A 24,927-nucleotide genomic window follows, 5' to 3' on the forward strand; every position below is an offset into this window, starting at 1 on the left:
TAGATGTGATATGATGTATAACAGCTGTATACTACTATCTCTGTATGGATGTGATGTATAACAGCGTTATACTACTATCCCTGTATGGTTGTGATGTGATGTATAACAGCTGTATACTACTATCTCTGTATGGATGTGATGTATAACAGCGTTATACTACTATCCCTGTATGGTTGTGATGTGATGTATAACAGCTGTATACTACTATCTCTGTATGGATGTGATATGATGTATAACAGCTGTATACTACTATCTCTGTATGGATGTGATATGATGTATAACAGCTGTATACTACTATCTCTGTATGGTTGTGATGTGATGTATAACAGCTGTATACTACTATCTCTGTATGGATGTGATATGATGTATAACAGCTGTATACTACTATCTCTGTATGGATGTGATGTATAACAGCTGTATACTACTATCTCTGTATGGATGTGATATGATTTCTATCTCTGTTGTCTGTCTGTCTCAGGTTAACCTCTTTGTAAAATATGAACAAATACAAACGATGAATGCCCCAGAACTTTCTTCTATTCTCCAGTTTGACAGTCAGTTATAACGGAAAAATAACCTAAATAAACTACTTTAACGTAGATTTTCCTTAGGGCTTTATTACGTGGTATCTGATCGGTGCATAAACTCCCGTACTTCCCGATACCAGCGTTTTAGGCAGTATCGGAGCTGACCATCTCTAGTTCATTCTGCACCATTTGTGACAAAATTCTCATCAGCACGTGGTAGAAAGTATCCAGAATTCCCCACTTACCCAAACGAATAAACGAATGCTAAGAGGCTAATAATGTGAAGCTGTTTTCTATTCCTGTCTGTCTCAGGTCGACGGCAACCTGGCCTCTGGACCCGTCCAAGGAGGAGAAGCAGGGCTGGAGACACATCCGGATCAAACAGATGGGGAAGAACGCCAGTGGTCAGACCCACTACCTGTCTCTGTCTGGACTCGAGCTGTACGGCACCGTCACGGCCGTCTGCGAGGACCAGCTCGGTAAGGCCGCCACCCACCGTTACGCTTGTGTTCAGGACATGAGAAGATCACACAGTCAGGGCTCCAGTTGTCCTCTCACAGATCAGTCTGGCATCTTGAGATAGAGGAAATTTGGAGCCGTTTGCCATACGACCGACCAATCAGCGCTGGTTTTTAGGCGGGTTAAGGTGGTGATAGACAGATGGTTTATCCAATCAGCTAACCAGTATTTTCAGACAGCGGTAGCCCTAATTCTGTTAGCTGCTCGCTAATGCTTTATTCCTCTTGGATCCTTCTTTTGGAATATGGACCAGGAACCTGAAATGGGGCCTTTTATTCTTTTATTCCTAAATTCTCGTTACACAAACTGCAAATCTCCTTTACCAACATGTTGCTAGCTTCAAGCTAACATGCTATGCTTTGCCTGCAGCAGCAGCAGGGGTAGCCTGGCTTGAGTTTTTTTTTTTCATACGCTTCGTTGATCTGATTGGTTGATTTGCCAGTCTATCAGCAACTATAGGTGGTAGATAGACAGATGGTTTATCCAATCAGCTCACCAGGATTTTCTCCCCTTCCCAAAAAGTTCTCCAACGGTAAATCCCCAGATGGATATGCCGAGCTAATGCGAAGCGATCCATCTGGTGGAGTCAGGTTATCCTGCACACTGGCTGCGTGGCTTGAGCGTGACGGCTGCGTGGCGTGTCCGTTTATATTTGGGCTCCCATGGTAACAGGTTAGAGCTTACACACTGCCCGCGTGATCCGCATGTCTGAGTTGCGGCTCGATGTTCAGTAGCCTATTTGAAATATAAAAATATATCGAAGTATGTGCAAACACAAAAATGTTGACCAAATAAAGTTGAAGAACACGCTATTTCATTTTATCAATGGGAAACATACTATTAGCTGACTGTGGTATCATATATCCCTAATCACAGGTCGATTCATATCAAATAGTGGCAATCCTAAGGTGCTTTTCATGTCGCTTAAATTGCCTCCTCGACTCCTCCACTTGCCTCCCTCCGAGGAAATCATCGGAGGAGAGAGGCAACAAGCAGATGTGTTTTTAGAGAGATGAGACGCCGCAGTCCTCCAAAGTACCCCTTGGGGTACACGTACCCCCATTTGAGAAACACTGGTGTAGAGAGCAACGATTTGGCCAGAAAAGCTTACCCCACACACTAAATAATCCCATTCACAAACAACCAGAGTCCTGACTCTGAACACCGTAAATCTCTCGTGATTATTACCAGCTGGTTTGGAAATTTGACAGTTAAATCCAAGACGCAGATTTTTAATTTGGTTAAGACGGCAGGCAAAATTATGGGAACACCTGCACCCCTCAACCTGCAGGAGCTTTTTAATCATGCAACAATCGGGCAGGCTACGATCATCCTGTCTAACTCATGTGTTGTTTTTGGAGTTTGAGCTCTTGAACTCAGGAAAGAGGTACAGGGTTCCTCTCTGCAACTATAATAGGTATAAGCACTCATTTGTTCCTCTCGCAGTTAAGCTGATAAATGAGCAGCAATGAATTTATGACCCAGTTTCTATTAATGTAAATTTGTGACTGTATGGATAGGAATGAATGAATTACTGCATTTTTACAATGGATTTTAAGGATATTTCTATTTCTAAATGGATACATTTTTTTGTATTTTTTATTAACTGCCTTTTTAGAAAATGGTAACTTGTAATTTTGCACAGCTACTAGAGTAGCCTACATGTTCAATGTCTAACTGTTTTAACCCTGTGTTTGATGTGTGTCTATGTTACTCTTGCAGCAATTTCTCTCTGTCCAAAACGAATTTCTCCTTAGGGAGACTAATGAAGAGACTTTGATTAAACGTGGCTTTGGAGTAAACTAACCACCTCCTCCTCCCTCAGGTAAAGCTGTGAAGGAGGCGGAGGCGAACCTTCGTCGCCAGCGGCGCCTGTTTCGTTCCCAGGTGATGAAGTACATCGTCCCGGGGGCGCGCGTCGTCCGCGGCATCGACTGGAAGTGGCGCGACCAGGACGGCAACCCGTCCGGAGATGGCACCGTCACCGGAGAGGCTCACAACGGTAAGACGCTAAAAAACCCACCAATACAAACGGTTTATTAATCCTGCAGCTTCATTCACAGACCAACCGACCAACCAGATTAACCGCTTGATTTCCACTCATGTCACGTTTAATAGCTTCTTCTCAGAGCCTTGTTTCTGTTCACCAGAGGCTCAACTGTGGGACGATATTTGAGCCACACGTTTAGATTTAGGTTAAACTGGTAAAGATGGTTAAATCAATCATTAAATTATTGGTAGTTTCTTAATTCACCACATGTTGCATCACAGAACACTAAATCTAAGACACAGACACAAGCACGCACACACACGCAGACACACACACACACACACACACAAACACACAGTCACACAGACATATGCGCGTGCGCGCACACACACACACACATGCACGCACACACAGACGCACGCACACAGTCTCTCTCTCACACACACACACACACACACACAGTAACACACACACGCACAGACACACTCAGTCGAGATTGTTCTTTTTGAGAAAACTTAGATCATTCAACATCAGCACAAAGCTCTTAAATGTTTTTTATCACGGGATTTTGGCTAGTGTTCTTTTTTTATGCTGTAATGTGCTGGGGGGGGGGGCAGTATATCTGTTAAAGACAAAAATAGAATAAACAAGTTAATCAAGAGAGCTGGTTCAGTTATTGGTCTTAACCCGGTCGTACTGGAGGTTACTGTAGAGAAGAGCTTTTTGAAGCCATCCACTACACAACTTGTTCAAAGGACTCGAGCTCTTTCAGTGAGCGATTGGTAATGCCTCGGTGCTCTAGTGAGCTCATGAGAAGGCCTTTTGTTCCCTCAGCGGTTAGATATTTTAACCAACACTGTTAACTGTTGGATATTATTCTTGTATTCTATAGTGTTTGTTTTTTACATTCATGTATTGTGAAATTTAATTTTTCCTAAAATTGTGTCTCTTTATCAGGGTCTATTAGTCTACTAATCTAGAATTATTTATTTGTTTGTCTGTTTTGTATTGTGTTCAATTGCTGGTTGGTGGCAAACCAGTTTCCCTATTGGGATTAATAAAGTTTTTCAATTCAACACACACACACACACACACACACACACACACACACACAACACAAACACAAACATATGCCGGCTTGACGCACACACCAACACACACACACACACACACAAGTATTAACATCAGGCCACTAGCTACGGCAAAAGCTCTCCATTTAGCCCTCTGCAGAACCATATATCAAGCTTAAACTTTTAATATCTTGTACACAAATTTAAGAGTACGAGTACGAATATACCCAATAAATTCAACTTTTGTTGTTTTTTAGGACCAGCTGGTTTGAATAACTGCCCACAGTCAGCATTGATGTTTTACTCTGTAATCAGTGTCCTCAGCAGGTTCCTGGAAGAAGAGAGAACATTTCTGCATTAACCATTTTCTTCACACGTTAACACGTCCTCCGTGGTGTAGACGTGCAGCTCCGTGGCTGTTGTTGTATCTGAACAAACTATCGTTTTCACAACCAGCTGCCAGGACCGTGTGCTAGCTCAGCTTCAATGTGGCTAATTAAGAGATAATTAACCCTTGTGTTGTCCTCGAGTCAAATTTGACCCGTTTTCCAAGTTTTTATATCAGAAATATGTGTTTCTTTAAACCAAAATGCCCAAAAAGAACATGCATGTCAAATTAATGATTACTTTTATTCAATTTTGGGTGTTTTTATTACATTTTATAAACCTGTTTAAATGGTTTTAAAACCGTATTCTGACTAAACTTTGACATGAACCAGTCTGTGATGTACTCAACATCTCCATGATCTTAACTATTAGTCAAAATAATTCATAACTTCTGCTTTTTTTAACTCAATAAGGTAGGTATAATGTCATATACATCACAGACAGACCTCATTTCCACTTTCTAAAAAGGATTGTTCTTTACTTTTTTAATACTCTAATTACATTATCCTGACGATACTTCCAGACTTTTACTGAAGGAACATTTTCGCTGCAGGACTTTAACTTGTAACAGTGAATTTTTACAGTGTAGTATTAATACTTTTACTGCAGTAGTAAAGGATGTGAATACTTCTTCCAGCGCTGTAACCGACTGAGTGACCTGATCTAAAAACACCTGATGGCTTCATTTTTTTTATCAAAACGCTCCCAACAGGTATCCTGGGAATCAGCTCATGTAGGAAATAACAGCTTCCTCCTTCCTCCCTCCCTCCTCTTCCTCTTCCTCTCTGCCTCTCGCTCCTCTCGGTGTTTCTGTTTTTTACTCAGATCTGGGGTCTCATTCATAAACGTGGCGTACGCACAAAACGGGGCTGAAAATGTGCGTACGCCACTTCCCACGCAAAGGTTGTGATTTATAAAAAAACAAACTTGACGGGAGTGTGCGGTCCTCCACGCAAACTCTGACCCAGGCGTACACACATTTGAGACAAAATAGGAATTGGTGACGCAGATGGTGAGGTGGTGAACTGAAGTCTGACTGCAGAGAGTACATGTGGGAATAACGATTAGGCTACTCTTAATATGTTTAAGTATTAATGCCTCACGCACATTTCTTCACACCATATCATGAAGATTGTACTGAGTGGTAATTGAGTGATAATTGTTCCATAAACACCTTCAACTCAAATCTTAAATAGAAATGTATTCTTAATATTTAATCGGCGCTGTCTCGCCGTCACATTGTCGGATACGGAGCGCAGGTGGAGGATATGGCCCGACTACATGGAATACATCAAATATATCATACATATCATCAAATACCCTAGCATTAGATAACTGCACAACACAGTGTAAATAACTAAATATCTGTCTTTAAAACTGTGCATGTATCATCAAATGTCAGTCTGGAAATACAGCCGTTAAGCTCTCGCGCAATCGTTACGCTCTATGTCCTCGTTATCGGTCCGAACTTTAATACAGTTAGTGACAAAACCTGCATGAAGAAAAGCGTGTTTGCCTATTACACTTTCTTTCGTCTTCAGATTGTATCTCGAGGTGGGGGATACCACTAGTTGATGCTGTGATTTTAGCAAGGTGTTAACAATCACTAATTGTTGTAGACTAAACCTATAAATCCTGCGGTGAGCCCGGTGCGTAATGCTGCATGATGGCCCTGCTGGCCCTGCAGGAGGACTACGCTAACGGAAGAATCAGGAGAGAAAGAGACTTCAGGGACCATGACGATGACTGGCTCATATGCCGATTTAAATTCCCTAATATAGCTGTAATAGTAATATAGCTTCGCTCTTGGATCTATGTACTGATTTGGGTCCAGTAGAGAAGGCAACGCGCCGGAACCGTGCCATCCCGGTCCAAATACAGGTCCTCGCCACTCTGGGTGAAACCGGCTGTTTCCAGAGGGAAATGGCAGACCGCTAAGTGTTTTTTTTAAAAATAAATATTATATATAATCTTCAACTTCATCCACTTGTTTGGATATAATATATAGTTCTGTTAAATCTTATTATATACGTCTGGTATATCGAAGCTGTCCCAGAGTACCGTAATACCTGCTGATTTGGAAGATTTTATTAATAAAGGTAGTCTATAGATCCGGTTTCCATACGCTGTGCGACAACAGGCCGAAATTATAATTCAATTGGCAGCAATTCCCGAACGTCTGAGAGTTTGTTTTTTTTGTTTGTTTTCTCCGCCAGTCGTCATGATTCGGTGTAACGAAGAACTGCCAGGGTCACTAACATACTGATCAGCATTCACGAGGTGCTTTACATTGACTATTTATGGTTAAAAATGGGCGTGTAGAGGGCGGGATAAGAGGCTGATCCATGTACGCACACTTGTAGTCAATCTGTGATTTATAAAGGGAACATTGCTTACAGGTATACGTACACACGGTTTTATAAATCTGACTTTTTTTCTGCGTACGCCAATTTGGACTTTTGGGCGTACGTACACTTATAGTAAGGATCCTACGCACAGTTTTATAAATGAGACCCCTGATGTTCTGTCAGTGAGCGGAGAGAGATGGAGTTGATTTCTCATTTTAGAGTCCTTCCAGAAAAATGCAGAGTTTTTTTGTGTGATGTGTTGCGGGGAAAAAATCCTTGATTATGCGGCACGTTTTCTTAACAAAATGCGACGGAATATGCAGGATATCTATGCAATTCTATGGAATGAAATTGCTTGCGGGAACTTGCAAAAATTGCAGTTTGATGAAAAAATGACTAATTATTTTATTACTTCATAACGTTCCCATGGCAACAGGGGAGAATGGCTGCTCTTGTGTGAGGTAAACACAAAAGATTTTAACTTTATGCTAAGATATATATATTATGGGACTTTTTTTGCAACGAAAATGCGGGGATCACGCAAGCCCCGCATATTTTGCACAGAAATCGGCAATTTATGTGGCGAAAGTGCCGCCTTTTGAAAAACTAAAATACAGACTCTGGCTGATTATGCGTTGAATTATGCAATCGCATAATCGCGTTTCTCTGGAGGGACTGGCTTTAATCAGTCATGAAATCATGCACCGGGGTTACTGTTGATTTCTTTCTTTGTGGCTTTTGACGCTTTTGCCAAAAAAACAAATATTTTTCTACTTTTGCTTTAATTGTCATTTTCTGTGACTGTGTTCATATTTTTCTCTCCTTCATCGCTCCACCTGGACCCAAAAACACCCTCCTCTTCCTCGAGGGGAGTTTATAAAGACATGTCGACAGTTCTTTAAAGCCGTTGATCCCAACCAGAGAACACGATACCCAGCACTACAATAATATGATATACCTACATTACAAGGTTAAAATGGGTTAGGTTAAAGGTTTACCTCCCTCCCTCCCTCCTCTCTACCTCCCTCCCTCCTCTCTACCTCCCTCCCTCCTCTCCCTCCCTCCCTCCCTCCTCTACCTTCCTGCCTCCCTCTCTCACTCTCCCTCTCTCCCTCCCTCCTCTCTACCTTCCTCCCTCTCCCCTGCTCTCCCTCCCTCCTCTCTACCTCCCTCTCTCCTCTACCTTCCTCCCTCCCTCTCTCACTCTCCCTCTCTCCCTCCCTCCTCTCTACCTTCCTCCCTCTCCCCTGCTCTCCCTCCCTCCTCTCTACCTCCCTCCCTCCTCTACCTTCCTCTCTCACTCTCCCTCTCTCCCTCTCTCCCTCCCTCCTCTTTACCTCCCTCCCTCCTCTACCTTCCTCCCTCCCTCTCTCACTCTCCCTCTCTCCTTCCCTCCTCTCTACCTCCCTCCCTCCTCTACCTTCCTCCCTCCTCTCTCCCTCCCTCCTCTCTCTCTCCCTCCCTCCCTCCTCTACCTTCCTCCCTCCCTCTCTCACTCTCCCTCTCTCCCTCCCTCCTCTCTACCTTCCTCCCTCCTCTACCTCCCTCTCTACCTCCCTCCCTCCTCTACCTTCCTCCCTCCCTCTCTCACTCTCCCTCTCTCCCTCCCTCCTCTCTACCTTCCTCCCTCTCCCCTGCTCTACCTTCCTCCCTCCTCTCTCTCCCTCCTCTCAGCATTCAGACAGTGTTGAGGTTTATTACTCAGCTTCAGTTTTAGTGGTTTTGCAATAATTACAGTAACAAAATCCAACGCTTTCCATTGATGTTTTATTACGTAACACAAAAACACAGCAAATACAATTTCAGACCGAGACTAAAAGATTTAACTAAAGTGTAGGGGAGTCGGTCTGTCAGATGGACTTCACACTCGGCCGCTGTATTGCAGAGGACTGTGAAGCTGGTAGTTTCAGCGGAAAGCTGCAAGCAACAGGCACTGCAATAGTTTAAATAAAAGAGCTCATTTAATTTTACAGCACTTATAAAATAAGAGGAGAATAAGCATGAGCGTGTCAAATGCCTTTTAGTGGATAGAACATTTCACACAAAATATCGTGGAGTGATGTGGTCCAGTGTGGAGCTGCTCTGACTGTAAGCTGCTTCTCTGCTCGCTCTCTCTCTCTCTCTCTCTCTCTCTCTCTCTCTCTCTCTCTCTCTCTCTCTCTCTCTCTCTCTCTCTCTCTCTCTCTCTCTCTCTGCCGGGTCTCTGACATCCATCCGTCCGTCTCCCTCCTATCTCTCTGTCCATCCAGGCTGGATTGATGTAACCTGGGACTCTGGCGGCTCTAACTCTTACCGTATGGGCGCTGAAGGGAAGTTTGACCTCAAGCTTGCACCAGGGTACGACCCTGAGTCGGCTGCCACAGCGCCGTCACCCAAACCTGTCTCATCCACTGTTTCAGGCCCCGCCTCCTCCTCCTCCTCCTCCTCCTCCTCCACCACGGTGGGACCCTCCGCGGCGCCTCCGGCAACGGCGGCGGTGGGCGGCACCACGACCACCACCACGACCTCGTCCTCGTCCTCGTCCACCTCGTCGTCTTCGCAGCAGCAGTCGTGGAGCAGCCTGGTGAGAAATAACTGTCCCGACAAGGGCGTGGCCGTGGCGCCGGGCGGCGCCGGATCGTCCAGCCGCAAGGGCAGCAGCAGCTCCGTCTGCAGCGTGGCCTCGTCTTCCGATATCAGTCTCGGCTCCTCCGTGGGGCTGTCGGGCGCCGCCGCTGGCGGCTTGCGTCTGGAGAGGCGTGCCGAGGGTCTGCTGCTGGACTCGGTAGCCGGAATCGGCATCGGCGTCGGCGTCGGCGTGGGCTCTGAGCCGATCGTCGTGCTGTCGTCTGCCGAGGGTGGGTCCGGCTCGGTGTCCAGCTCCGGCACGCTCACCGCCGACACGCTCGTTTCCGGCGGCGGCGACGACGACAACGACGCCAGAAACTCGTCCGCTGACCCTGCCGCGGCGATCTCGATGGGGCTGGTGAGCGTGAGCTCGCCAGACGTCAGCTCGGTGTCGGAGTCGTCCGGCAAGGACGCGCCCTCCCAGAGGCCGCTGTGCTCGGCGGCGAACGCCCGGCTGTCCGTGAGCTCGCTGCTGGCCGCCGGCGCGCCCATGAGCTCCAGCGCCAGCGTGCCCAACCTGTCGTCGCGGGAGGCCAGCCTCATGGAGTCCTTCGTCCGGCGTGCGCCCAACATGTCGCGCACCAACGCCACCAACAACATGAACCTGAGCCGCAGCAGCAGCGACAACAACACCAACACGCTGGGCAGGAACGTCATGAGCACTGCCAGTGAGTACTGTCATATCACTAACAAACGCACTCTGAAACCAGCTTACATATCGGTTAATCGGTCAACTTTCATTTATGTAGCGCTTTACACCAACCAGCAGGTATCCAAAGGGCTTAAAGGAACATACCCACTTATTGGGACTTTGTCTTATTCCCCGTATGCCCCAGAGTTAGTTAGAGGAGTCCATACATACCCTTCTCATCTCCTTGCGTTGTCGTATCTCTGTCTGACGCATCCACCAGGAGCCCAGTTTAGCACAGATCCTGGAGGTAACCGGCTCCATCTAGCCTAGCTTAGCACAGATCCTGGAGGTAACTGGCTCCATCTAGCCCAGTTTAGCACAGATCCTGGAGGTAACCGGCTCCATCTAGCCTAGCTTAGCACAGATCCTGGAGGTAACTGGCTCCATCTAGCCCAGTTTAGCACAGATCCTGGAGGTAACTGGCTCCATCTAGCCCAGTTTAGCACAGATCCTGGAGGTAACTGGCTCCATCTAGCCTAGTTTAGCACAGATCCTGGAGGTAACTGGCTCCATCTAGCCTAGCTTAGCACAGATCCTGGAGGTAACCGGCTCCATCTAGCCTAGCTTAGCATAGATCCTGGAGGTAACTGGCTCCATCTAGCCTAGTTTAGCACAGATCCTGGAGGTAACTGGCTCCATCTAGCCTAGCTTAGCACAGATCCTGGAGGTAACCGGCTCCATCTAGCCTAGTTTAGCACAGATCCTGGAGGTAACCGGCTCCATCTAGCCTAGCTTAGCACAGATCTTGGAGGTAACTGGCCCCATCTAGCCTAACTTAGCACAGATCCTGGAGGTAACCGGTTCCAACTAGGAAGGGAGGGAGAGGGGGAGGTAGATTGATTATCAAAATAGTTGCCGGTTAATTTAATAGTTGACAACTACTCCATTAATCTTTGCAGCTCTAGTTTATGCCAGTTTTTAAGTAAGTATGTAAAGGGGGAAGGAAAGAAGGATGAAAGAAAAGGAGCCAAGATTTGAAAGAAAAGGAAAGGAGAAGGATGAAAGGGGGGAGTACATATGATGGAAGAAAGAGAGGAAAAATGCAGACCGAAGAAAGGATGAAAGTCAGTTTACTGTCAAGTGGAGAAACTAAAAAAAAATTCACATTTATCAAACTGACATCACATAAGTTTAATCATTAAAAAATGACTCAAATGGATTTATCGATTATGAAAATGGTTGCCGATTAATTTAACAGTTGACAACTAATCGATTAATCTTTGCAGCTGGGCGAACAGCATGAGCCTGCTCCAGCCAATCAGCAGCTGTTTCCTGGAGCTTCGCTGCTTTGGCTCTTTGGTTTCTGACAAACTAACCGCCTTCGTCTGTCTGTCTGTCTGTCTGTCTGTCTGTCTGTCTGTCTGTCTGTCTGTCTGTCTGTCTGTCTGTCTGTCTGTCTGTCTGTCTGTCTGTCTGTCTGTCTGTCTGTCTGTCTGTCTGTCTGCAGCTTCTCCTCTCATGGGTGCTCAGAGCTTTCCTAACCTCACCACCACTGGCACCAACTCCACCGTTACCATGTCAACCTCCATAGTAACCAGCAGCAATAACGTAGCCACAGCAACCACGGGTCTGTCGGTGGGCCAGTTGCTCAGCAACACCCTGACCACCAGCCTGACGTCCACGTCCAGCGAGAGCGACACGGGCCAGGAGGCCGAGTTCTCGCTCTATGGTTGGTTGCACACACACACACACACACACACACACACACACACACATGCACCCAGACACACACACATGCACGCAGACACACACACACACATGCACCCAGACACACACACATGCACGCAGACACACACACACACACACACGCAGACACACACATGCACGCAGACACACACACACAGATACACACACACGCACACAGACACACATGCACGCAGACACACACACACACACACACGCAGACACACATATGCACGCAGACACACACGCACAGACGTGCACGCAGACACACATGCACGCACACACGCAGACACACACACAGATACACATACGCACGCACACACATATGCACGCAGACACACACACGCACAGACTTGCACGCAGACACACATGCACGCACACACGCAGACACACACGCAGACACACACACACAGATACACAGACACACACGCGCACACACATATGCACACAGACACACACGCACACACATATGCACGCAGACACACACGCACAGACGTGCACGCAGACACACACACACACAGATACACAGACGTACGCACGCACACACATATGCACGCAGACACACACGCACAGACGTGCACGCAGACAAACATGCACAGACGTGCACGCAGACAAACATGCACGCACACACGCAGACACACACATGAACACAGTCACACACACGCACAGAAGCTCGCACACAGACAAGCCCACACAGCCTGCATCCTAACAAACTATTTACTAACTTATTAATACTGTAGGTCCTGTCCTCGGGATGTAAGGCAACGTTCACACCGCAAGTCTTAATGCCTGATTCTGATGTTGTTGCTCAGATCCGATTTTTTTTGTTTGGCTGTTCACATGACCTTTAAAATGTGGCCTATATCAGATTCCAGTGTGAACTGTTTGCGGTTTTGAACTGACCCGCATGCGCAAAAGAACAATAACGATGACATCAGATGCATCAACCTGTTGCACTAAAGTTAGGTAGGTTATGGAGGAAGTCAGCATTTTCGCTTTTATTTTTTATTTTTTTTGTATTCAAATGTTTGTGTAATGGCAGCCATAAGATTAATGCGCAGGTGCTGAGGAGGAGAAGAGAAAAAGAGACAAATTTGCGGGGTTATGGCTGCAGCTTCACTACAGAGGTCTGTGTGACGGGCCTCCACCACTCCGGCTTCGCCCTCGCACACGCTCCGCCCCCCCCGGCGGTGCGGCGACTCGGGCCGGTGGTGCGCCCGACCCCGAGGGACCGGGATCCCACCTCAGCCGGCGCACGCCGGATTTCACTTTCATCGCACCACGGGGCGACCCCGACCTATAAAACTAAACTCAAATTAAACTCCTTGGTCCGTGTTTACTAGGGTTGGGTACCGAAACTCGGTGCCACTAGGGAACCGGTGCCGACGTAAACGGTAGTAACGAGACCGAATAAGAACGAAAGTTTCGGTGGCTCATTTCGGTGCCTGACTTTACACTACACCTGACAGCATGTAACGTTAGCCTAGCTTTAGCTAGCAGCTGGATTAATCACGGTTAAAATGCTGACAGCTAACGTTAAACAGTGTAAAGTGTGACTGGGTTTCACTGTGGAGGACTTCTACAATTCATAGATATACAGTATGTTCATATGGTCGGAATTAAACTACACAGACGGTGCGTTCACTTGCAGCTGCCATTTCGATTCAATATCTATCAAGTTAAATACATTTCAGTTACAATACCAGTTTAGTTTGAATATTAAAGATATTCTCAGGACTTCTGCTGTAAATTGTACAAGCAAGAAGCAACCCAGAGAGAGACACACACACGTTACATTTCCACTGTTTACAAACGAAAGTCCTTTTCAGTTTCCGCGGGTGCTTCTTCTTCTCCGATGCCATTGTCGGAATTAAACAACACAGATTCACTTAAAACAGGTAGCCTTGTGGTGCATTCACAGTAATTGTAAAATACCCTTTTCCCATCTGGGGTTCAACAGCAATTTACTGGTGAAATAAGTTATTGTTATAGTTATTACATTATTATTAAATCTTTAATTTTGACCATGGCCTTAGCAATAAACAAGTCACTGACTGTTGTTTTTTTTTTAACTTTATTGAAAAGTACCGGTTCAGGCACCGTTTAGGCACCGGCACCGTTTTAAAAGTATCGATTTAGCACCGGAATCAGAAAAAAAACCAAACGATACCCAACCCTAGTGTTTACAGGCGGGTCATGGGGGGGGGTGGGGGCCCGCCCCTCCCCGCGGGGAGAGGGGGCCCAGCGAGGGTTTTTGAGGTAAAAGTCGCATCAAATCCGCCTTGGCTGTTCACACTGCGGCCGCATTGAAAACAATCAGATCTGGGTCGGATTCAGGACCACATGTGGAAGTGGCCTGAATCTGATCTGAAAGAATCAGATCTGGTCTGATTTGAGTGTTCACACTACTTCTGAAGAAGCCTGACCTGCTCACTTGACCCCAAAAAAAATCGGATTTTGGCCACTTTGGCCTGCAGTCTGAACGTAGCCTAAGTAGGGCTGGGGATCGCCAATGATTTTCTGATCCACAGAGTCCCGATTTGATTACATTTTCGATTCGATATCTATCAAGTTAAATACATTTCAGTTACAATACCAGTGTAGTTTGAATATTAAAGATATTCTCAGGACTTCTGCTGTAAATTGTACAAGCAAGAAGCAACCCAGAGAGAGAGAGACACACACACGTTACATTTCCATGGTTTAAAAAAATTGTGGGTATTTTATAGTGGACTATATAGTGAATGCAATTAACCACTGAGAATTTGAACACTGCTACAAAACGGCGAACACATTATACAGGGAACTATTTCTGTGATAACACAGCTTATGTTTTTACAATAATGTTTTGATGATCTTGCAGACTTCCTGGACAGCTGTCGTGCCAACACGCTATTGGCCGAGCTGGAAGATGAGGAGGACCTCCCGGAGCCGGACGATGACGACGATGAGAACGAAGACGACAATCAGGAGGACCAGGAGTACGATAAAGGTTTCCTGGTGTGTGTGTGTGTGTGTGTGTGTGTGTGTGTGTGTGTGTGTGTGTGTGTGTGTGTGTGTGTGTGTGTGTGTGTGTGTGTGTGTGTGTGTGTGTGTGTGTGTGTGTGTGTGTGTGTGTGTGTGTGTGTGTGTGTGTGTGTGAGAGAGATCTGTGGATGCAAAATTTTCTCCAGAAAGTTGAAAAAATTAAAAAAAAATGAAACCCAACTAAGAATGTTTTACCCCAAGCAGAAATAGTCCGCTGATTTAAATTCTGCAGTACCGCTGAAAACAATTTAACATGCACACAGAAATTCACACACACATAGTACACGCACAGACATACACACAGTACAAGCACACACACATAGTACACGCACAGACACATACACACACCCATCTACAGACATGCACGCACACACAGTACACGCACAGACAGACATACACACAGTACAAGCACACACACATAGTACACGCACAGACACACACACATAGGCATACACACACACATCTACAGACATGCACGCACACACAGTACACGCACAGACATACACACAGTACAAGCACACACACATAGTACATGTACACACACACACACATAGTACACGCACAGACACACACACAGGCATACACACACACATCTACAGACATGCACGCACACACAGTACACGCACAGACAGACACACAGACATACACACAGTACAAGCACACACACATAGTACACGCACAGACACACACACATAGTACATATACACACACACACGTAGACATGCACAGACACACAGTACACACACACACACACACACACACACACACACACACACATCTACAGACATGCACGCACACACAGTACAAGCACAAACACATAGTACATGTACACACACACACGTAGACATGCACAGACACACAGTACAGGCACAGACACACATAGTACACGCACAGACACACACACACATGCACACACAAAGACATGTAGTACACACATGTTTTACCCCAAGCAGAAATGGTTAATTTCCGCAAATTTTAATTCTGCAATTAAGTAAAATGAAGTAATACCTGTAGATCATAACTCACCTGGCAGCAGGAGTCTGAGTAACAGGAAGTGATTGTAAACGCTGTGATGATCAAGGAGGGTCAGCTTCCCTTCAGAACTCGAACCTCCGATGGCGCCATTTTGTTGCTACAAAGGTATCCCCTCTTGTTAGCATTACACTGACCGCCATTTTTTTTTTTACGTCACTTTGACAGAGAATAACTTTACATCTGAAGCGTTTAAAGACTCTATTTGTCCGTTGTTTATTTCTAAAGAAACACAACAATGTATAAAAGGCTCCATTACCTCGTAGCTCACGTTATGGCTCCGTAGCAGACGCTTTTATAACAATAGGCTAACGATTGGGTCATAACCACGAGACTTACTGTCACACAGTAGAGGAATTACCGTATAGTACAGGAGAAGCTCACAGGCAGTTTGGACTTCCATTATCTGTTTAGGTTTAATTACTAATGTTAACTAGCATGTTAGTGATCAATAATTACTAATGTTAACTAGCATGTTAGTGATCAGTAATTACTAATGTTAACTAGCATGTTAGTGATCAGTAATTACTAATGTTAACTAGCATGGTAATCAGTTAACATGGTAGTGATCAGTAATTACTAATGTTAACTAGCATGTTAGTGATCAGTAATTACTAATGTTAACTAGCATGTTAGTGATCAGTAATTAGCCTGTGTCTATGTTATCTCCTTACATATACCTACACTCTCCGTCTCTGTGAGATTGGGAATGATTGAGATTTCTCTCTCACAGCTACCAGAAGACTTCACACTTTCAGACACGTTGCTCATGTCATATCTACGTTGTCTCTGTCAGTTGGAGGCTGCTCAGTAAAGGAAAAGATCACCGGAAAAGTGCTTCTAATATCCTCCACTGGTCTCAGACCAGAGACACGGGGTCTATTGGTCCATTATATATGTGTATATATATACTGTCTATGGTGATGAGTGTGTGACGGCTTTTTTTCCCCCGCAGGAGGAGGAGGAGTACGAGACCAAAGGAGGTCGCAGGAGGACGTGGGACGACGACTTTGTCCTGAAGAGACAGTTCTCTGCTCTGGTCCCCGCCTTCGACCCACGGCCCGGCAGAACCAATGTCCAGCAGACCACTGACCTCGAGATCCCCCAGCCAGGTACACACACACACAGACGCACACACACACACACACACACACACACACACACACAGACACACGCACGACACGCACGCACACACACACACACACACACACACACACACACACACACACACACACACACACACACACACACCAGACACGCACGCACGCACGCACACACAGACAGACACACGCACACACACACAGACACACACCAGACATGCACGCACACACACACCACACTCACACAGTCACAGACACACACCAGACTCTCACAGACACACACATACATACAGACACACACACACACACACACACACACACAACACACACACAGACTCACAGTCACAGACACACACATACATACACACACACACACATACAGACACACACAACAGACACACACACACCAGACACACACACACAACAGACACACACACCAGACACACACACAAACGCACACCAGACACACATAGACACATGCACACACAGACGCACACACACAGACACATGCACACAACAGACACACACACCAGACACACACACACACACACACACAACAGACACACACACCAGACACACACAGACACATGCACACACAGACGCACACAGACACACACACACAGACACACACACACCCCAGACATACACACAGACACATGCACACACAGATGCACAGACCCACACACACATACAGCCACATGCACACACACATACAGACACATGCACACACACATACAGACACATAGTACACACGCACGCACACACAGACACACACCCACGCACGCACACAGGTGTTATGTAAGTAAGCTAACTGACGTATAAAGGTTAAAATAAGTCCATGTTGACTTGGTTTCATGCGGGACACAGAGGTCTCCTGGGTGAAAGTCCAGTGTTTGGTTAGCTATGGTGTTTCCATGGCTACGGGAGGACACTGATTGTGAAGTGTTTTCTACTGCTAGTTTCATAGATTTTTAAACAATTTTCCCATTATAAATCGGCCTTTTGAACTAAAGTATTTTTTCTTTCTTTTGTCAGGAACTCCTCGTTCTGAGGTTCAGGAGGAAGTGGAGTGCGCTCCGTCTCCTCACCTCTCTCTCACTCTGAAGGTAAGACAACCACAACACGTACACCACAGATGCATTCTGGGATAGGACAAAGAAAACACTCACCAACAACTAGGTTGTTCTTCATTTCTTTAAACCAATCGTGTGCATGTGTGTCTGTTAGTGTGTGTGCCTGTGTTAGTTTGAGTGTGTGTGTGTGTGTGTGTGTTAGTGTGTTTGTGTGTCTGTTGGTGTGTGTGTGTGTCTGTTAGTGTGTGTGCCTGTGTTAGTGTGTGTGTGTTAATGAGTGTGTGTGTGTTAGTGTGTGTGTCTGTTTGTGAGTGTGTGTGCCTGTGTTAGTGTGTGTGTGTCTGTGTGTTTGTGTTAGTTTGTGTGCCTGTGTTAGTGTGTGTGTGTCTGTGTTAGTTTGTGTGCGTGTGTTAGTTTGTGTGTGTGTCTGTTAGTGTGTGTGTCTGTGTGCGTTCGTGTGTGCGCGAGCGCCTGGGTTAGTTAGTGTGTGTGTGTGTGTGTGTGTGTGTGCGCCTGTGTTTGTGTGTTTATGTGTGTGCCTGTGTGCCTGTGTGTGTGTGTGTGTGTGTGTGTGTGTTGGTCAAAAGCGACAAAATTATTGAAAAAAGTGTCAAAAAAGGGACAAAAACATCAGAAATGTAAATGTTCCTGTTTTTACCCGTGAGGACAACCACTGCGTGCGTGGTCAGGGAAGCCAACGGGAAGGTTAAGAGTTGCCGGTGTGCGTCTGTGTGTTCAGGTGTCCGGGCTGGGTACGAGCCGGGAGGTGGAGCTTCCTCTGTCCAACTACAAGTCCACCATCTTTTACTACGTCCAGCGGCTGCTGCAGCTCTCCTGCAACGGAGCCGTGAAGACGGACAAACTGAGACGCATCTGGGAGCCCACGTACACGTAAGACTCGCGACAGAGTCGGGATCGCATGGGGCGTGTTTGATCGTCTAGTTTCACTCCAGCTAAGTCTCCATCCACTTGTCAATCGAATTATCTGAAGTTCGGTAAAAAAAAAAAAACTCATGCGAATAAAGCCGAGTGTGAAAGTGTGTTTCCATCCAATAGGGGTGGGGGGAAAAAATCGACACAGCATAGTATCGCGATATTTTTCGTGGCAATACTGTATCGATACACAGACGCCAAGTATGGATCTTTTATGATATATGTGTTGGTCAGTTTGTCTGCTTGACAATCACATTTTGCATCAATAAAACTGAAGTGAGATGAACAAACAGAGAAATGTATATTTTTAGATACAACAGATGTTGACAAAATTGTCCTTTCGGGACATCATTTGAAATTGGGAAAAATCTGAAGTTGTAAAAAAGGTAAAATATTGCAATATATCGCAGAATATTGCAATATCTTTAAAATCGCAATAATATCGTATCGGGACATAAGTATCGGGATGATATCGTATCGTGAGGCCTCTGGTGATTCCGACCCCTACCATCCAACAGCTTTTAAAGCGAATAAAAACCTTCTGCGTAACGACGTCACTAGGGCTGCAACAACGAATCGATAAAATCGATAAAATTCGATTACTAAAAAAAGTTGCCAACGAAGTTAATTACCGATTTGTTGTGTCGCGCAACTATTAGGCCACTCAGTAGCGGAGATTACAAAAAAATTGAGTTGAGAGCAGAGCGGAGCGAAAGAAAAGAAAAAAAGAGCAGAGCGGGGGTAGAGGAAATACGGAGAGAGACCGGAGAGACCCGTAACGTTGTTCTGAAACACTCGGCGGAGGCAGAGAGATCAGTACGACCCGAGTCATCCGAGGTGTGGGAGCATTTCACACTAAATCAATCAGAAACGTGTTAATTGCAAGATGAGCAAAAGCGACACGGCATGGCACGGGCGCACCACGGTGATGAGTCAGCACCTAAAACGTAAACATGTTGGAGTCCTTGATGAGGAGGAAGGGAGTTCAACAGCAGGGTAAAGTCACTACACTATCCTCCTTCTGTTCCGGTCTGAACGGAGGAACGTACCGTCCCTCCAGTAGCTCTTCTGGTGCTGCTGTTTACTCGTTATCCAGCTGACTAGCATGACAAGCTAGCGTTAGCTCGGTAATAACAGTAATAAAGCAGGGGGGGTATAGTTTACAAGACTAATGACACGGTTTTATTCACTCGCCTTTTTTGGCCCATTAATTTTTCAATCTGTTATGTATATATTATGTGCTTGTCCCATATCAGTTATTGTTGACAAATATAATAGTGTGTGGTGTATAAATGAACTTAACTTGCACTTACTACAATGATGGTAATAATTTAATGAATAGGTGTGTCTGTATGTCTGTCTTGTCTGTATTTGCTATTTGGGTTACTTATCTTCACACAACTATTACCTAAAACAAGTATCTATGTATTGAGTTGATGTAAATTGATGCTTTTTCTTTTTTTTTTTTTATCCGATTAATCAAAAAAATAATCAACAGATTAATCGATTATTAAAATAATCGTAAGTTGCAACCCTAGACGTCACGTGCTGTTTTGCGATTAAATAGGTATGTCAAATTGATTTGAGACATTTTAAGGTTTTTCCGTTCATTTTCGCACTGAATCGCACAAGTTTCAAGCAAACCTTTACAAACAAATTTTTGCTAGACAAAAGTAGTTGTTGCCTTTGGCCGAGGATCTGATCCAGCTCATCAAAAAGGTGGAACTTGCCTTTTATTTTCCCTCCGGCACCTAAAATGACCTAAAACTTAATCAGAATTAATTAATTTATTCGGAAAATAACATTTATTGCATAAGCCGTATATCGATCAAGATAAAATCCGATCCGAGAGTTTTTTGGAAACATAGCTAGTGATTTCACAGAGATTTTGTTGTGTTTTTTTGGCTTCCTCCTACAGGATAATGTACAGAGAGCTGAAGGACTCTGACAAAGAGAAGGAGAGCGGAAAGATGGTGAGTCACACCTTCTACAGGCATCACTGTTTTCTCTTTTGATAAAACCTGCAGAAAATATCAAGTCATGGCAATAATGTCAATGAAGAAACCGCTTGTTGTCAGAGGGCTTTATCTTCCACTCTGCACAGTGCAGCACAAAGCCCGACATAACTGTCTTTGCTAGTTTGAGACCAAAAATGCACCTGCGCCCATCTGTGGCTCATGGGTGCATTCTGGGAGTGTTGGTCTTACAGGGAGGTGTGTTCAGGTGCATTCTGGGCGTGCTGGTCTTACAGGGAGGTGTGTTCAGGTGCATTCTGGGCGTGCTGGTCTTACAGGGAGGTGTGTTCAGGTGCATTCTGGGAGTGTTGGTCTTACAGGAGGTGTGTTCAGGTGCATTCTGGGCGTGCTGGTCTTACAGGGAGGTGTGTTCAGGTGCATTCTGGGCGTGCTGGTCTTACAGGGAGGTGTGTTCAGGTGCATTCTGGGCGTGCTGCTCTTACAGTGAGGTGTGTTCAGGTGCATTCTGGGCGTGTTGGTCTTACAGGGAGGTGTGTTCAGGTGCATTCTGGGCGTGCTGGTCTTACACTGAGGTGTGTTCAGGTGCATTCTGGGCGTGCTGGTCTTACAGGGAGGTGTGTTCAGGTGCATTCTGGGCGTGCTGGTCTTACAGGGAGGTGTGTTCAGGTGCATTCTGGGCATGTTGGTCTTACAGGGAGGTGTGTTCAGGTGCATTCTGGGAGTATTGCTATTTTGAGGCAGCGGGAAGTGATGGCGCCATTGACCAACAAAAACCTGGTCTAAAGTTAATAACGCAGCATTTCATTGTTATTTTAACGGAGCATTAGTAAAATGCTGCTAGGCTCGTGCGCACTCTGCTTGTTACACACACAGGGACACACACACATGCAGAAGATTACAAATAAAAATATTACGGTGAAAATCCTCCATAACAGCAATGCTCCAAGGTCCAAACGCACCTGGCTTTTAAAGGGAATGGGAGATGATCTGTGATTGGTTGATTACATGTTACGCCCAAAACACACCTCTGATTAATGAAGACACTAAGGACAACCCTTTAGGACCAGGCGCCCGGCACACAGACACCTTTTTTCTTCCGTCAAACTATCAAAAGTGGATTTGGACACGACCTAAACACACCTGCACCAGGTGCTTCACGCCGTGACCTTAAATTGTTAAAAAAAGGGACCTATAGTTGTATTACAGAAACGTTGTAGGCACTGTCAAAGACACACGAAACCATCACAAAGAGACACTCAAAATGGCATCGGATTTATTTTTTGATTTTCTTGAGTTGAATTGAAGATTTCCACAGAATAAAACTCAACCTCTGATCTCTTTTGCTTCCTCTCCCTCCTCCAGGATTTATGTGAACACGGTCTCAGTATATCGGGGGGTCGTTCTGGCGGCCAGAGCCCGAGCTCGCTCTCGGCCAATCAGAGCAGTGAGATCCTGTGCGTGGCGCGGGAGATGGCGCAGGCGAAGGCGGGCTGCAGTCAGAACGCCTGCGGGGTCGAGGACGTCCTGCAGCTGCTGCGCATCCTCTACATCATCGGAGGAGACGGAGCCTCCAACGCACGCACTCTGCAGGAGGGTACGCACACACACACACACACACACACACACACACACACAGAGACACACACGTATTACACACACACACACACACAGAGACACACACGTATTACACACACACACACAGAGACACACACGTATTACACACACACACAGAGACACCACGTATACACACACACACACAGAGACACACACGTATTACACACACACACACACACAGGACACACACACATATACACACACACACACACAGGACACACACCGTAACACACACACACACACACAGGACACACCGTGTTTACACACACACACACAGGACACACCGTGTTACACACACACACACAGGACACACCGTGTTACACACACACACACACAGGACACACCGTGTTTACACACACACACAGGACACCGTGTTACACACACACACACACACAGACACACACTTATTACACACACACACACAGAGACACACACGTATTACACACACACACACACAGACACACACGTATTACACACACACACACACAGAGACACACACGTATTACACACACACACACAGACACACACCGTATTACACACACACACACAGAGACACACACGTATTACACACACACACACACACACATTACACACACACACAGACACACACGTATTACACACACACACACAGACACACACACGTATTACACACACACACACACACACACACGCACACGTATTACACACACACACACACACACACACACACACACAGACACACACACACACACAGACACGCACACGTATTACACACACACAGACACACACAGACATGCACACACACACAGACACACACACAGACACACAGACACGCACGCACGCACTCTGCAGGAGGGTACGCAGACGCATTACACGCACAGAGACACACAGAGACACGCACACAGACACGCACACACACAGAGACACACAGACGCATTACACGCACACAGAGATACACAGAGACACACACACAGACAGAGACACACAGAGACACACAGAGACACACAGAGACACACAGAGACACAGACGCATTACACGCACACAGAGACACACACACAGACAGAGACACACAGAGACACACACACAGAGACACACACAGACACACACACACAGACACACACACACACACACACAGAGACACACACAGACACGCACACACACACACACACACACACAGAGACACAGACACACAGAGACACGCACACACACACACAAACAGAGACACACACAGAGACACACACAGAGACGCACACAGAGACACACACACACACACACAGAGACACACAGAGACACGCGCACACACACACACACACAAACAGAGACACACACAGAGACACGCAGACACAGACAGAGACACACAGAGACACACACACAGACAGAGACACACAGAGACACACACACACAGAGACACACAGAGACACAGAGACACACACACACAGACACGCACACCGACACGCACACACACACACACACACACACACACACACACACACACAGAGACACGCAAACACACAGACACAGAGACAGACACACAGACGCATTACACACACACACACACACACACACACACACACACACACACACACAGACACAGAGACACAGAAACACACAGACACAGAGACAGACACACAGACACACACACACACACACACACACACACACACACACACACACACACACACACACAGACACACAGAGTGTGATTTTTCCCACATTTGTGTCTCAGTGACTGATGAGAACAACAATCTTTGATATTGGTCCAGTATTATGTGAGATGAAACAAGCTGCAATTTAATGTTAATGGGCAATTGCACACCTGTTTCTGTTTTGCCGCTGATAGACTCAGATTATTATTCTAAGTGTCTATCTCTGTAGGGATCCTTTCCATGATGTTATCAAAGTGTAAGATCCTTTTAGTTTAACATGAAACAGCCCCGAAATCACCAAACCCACAAGAGTCCATGTAAATAATCAGGACTTTTATCAGCGTAAAACACACTTAATTCAAAGTGGACAGAAACTAAATAAAACTATCAAAAGCCATCTTGGTTCATCTTTCCACTGTTCCAACAATCACCACTCTGATTTGGTTGAAATAAACCCTTAATTCACCCATTTACATGTGAAGATATGCTGGCTCTATACACGCTAAAAGTCCTGATTATTTACATGGAGTCTGGTGGCGATATGCTGGCTCTATACACGCTAAAAGTCCTGATTATTTACATGGAGTCTGGTGGAGATATGCTGGCTCTATACTCGCTAAAAGTCCTGATTATTTACATGGAGTCTGGTGGAGATATGCTGGCTCTATACACGCTAAAAGTCCTGATTAATTACATGGAGTCTGGTGGAGATATGCTGGCTCTAT

At 45.8% G+C, this 24,927-nt stretch overlaps 1 protein-coding gene across 1 annotated transcript in view; it reads left to right on the forward strand.

Annotated features, from left to right (window-relative positions):
- The window catches only part of hectd1 (HECT domain containing 1), a 96,673-nt gene that overhangs the window by 54,229 nt on the left and 17,517 nt on the right, over positions 1-24,927 (forward strand). Inside the window, 10 exon segments of the mRNA XM_028566291.1 lie at positions 840-1,006; positions 2,872-3,048; positions 9,091-10,116; positions 11,587-11,808; positions 14,686-14,822; positions 16,810-16,993; positions 18,017-18,087; positions 18,794-18,945; positions 20,906-20,960; positions 22,326-22,557. Coding sequence (XP_028422092.1) covers positions 840-1,006; positions 2,872-3,048; positions 9,091-10,116; positions 11,587-11,808; positions 14,686-14,822; positions 16,810-16,993; positions 18,017-18,087; positions 18,794-18,945; positions 20,906-20,960; positions 22,326-22,557 — 2,423 coding nt within the window.

This window comes from Perca flavescens, chromosome 20 (assembly GCF_004354835.1).
Source record: "Perca flavescens isolate YP-PL-M2 chromosome 20, PFLA_1.0, whole genome shotgun sequence".
NCBI classification, from domain to species: Eukaryota; Metazoa; Chordata; class Actinopteri; order Perciformes; family Percidae; genus Perca; species Perca flavescens.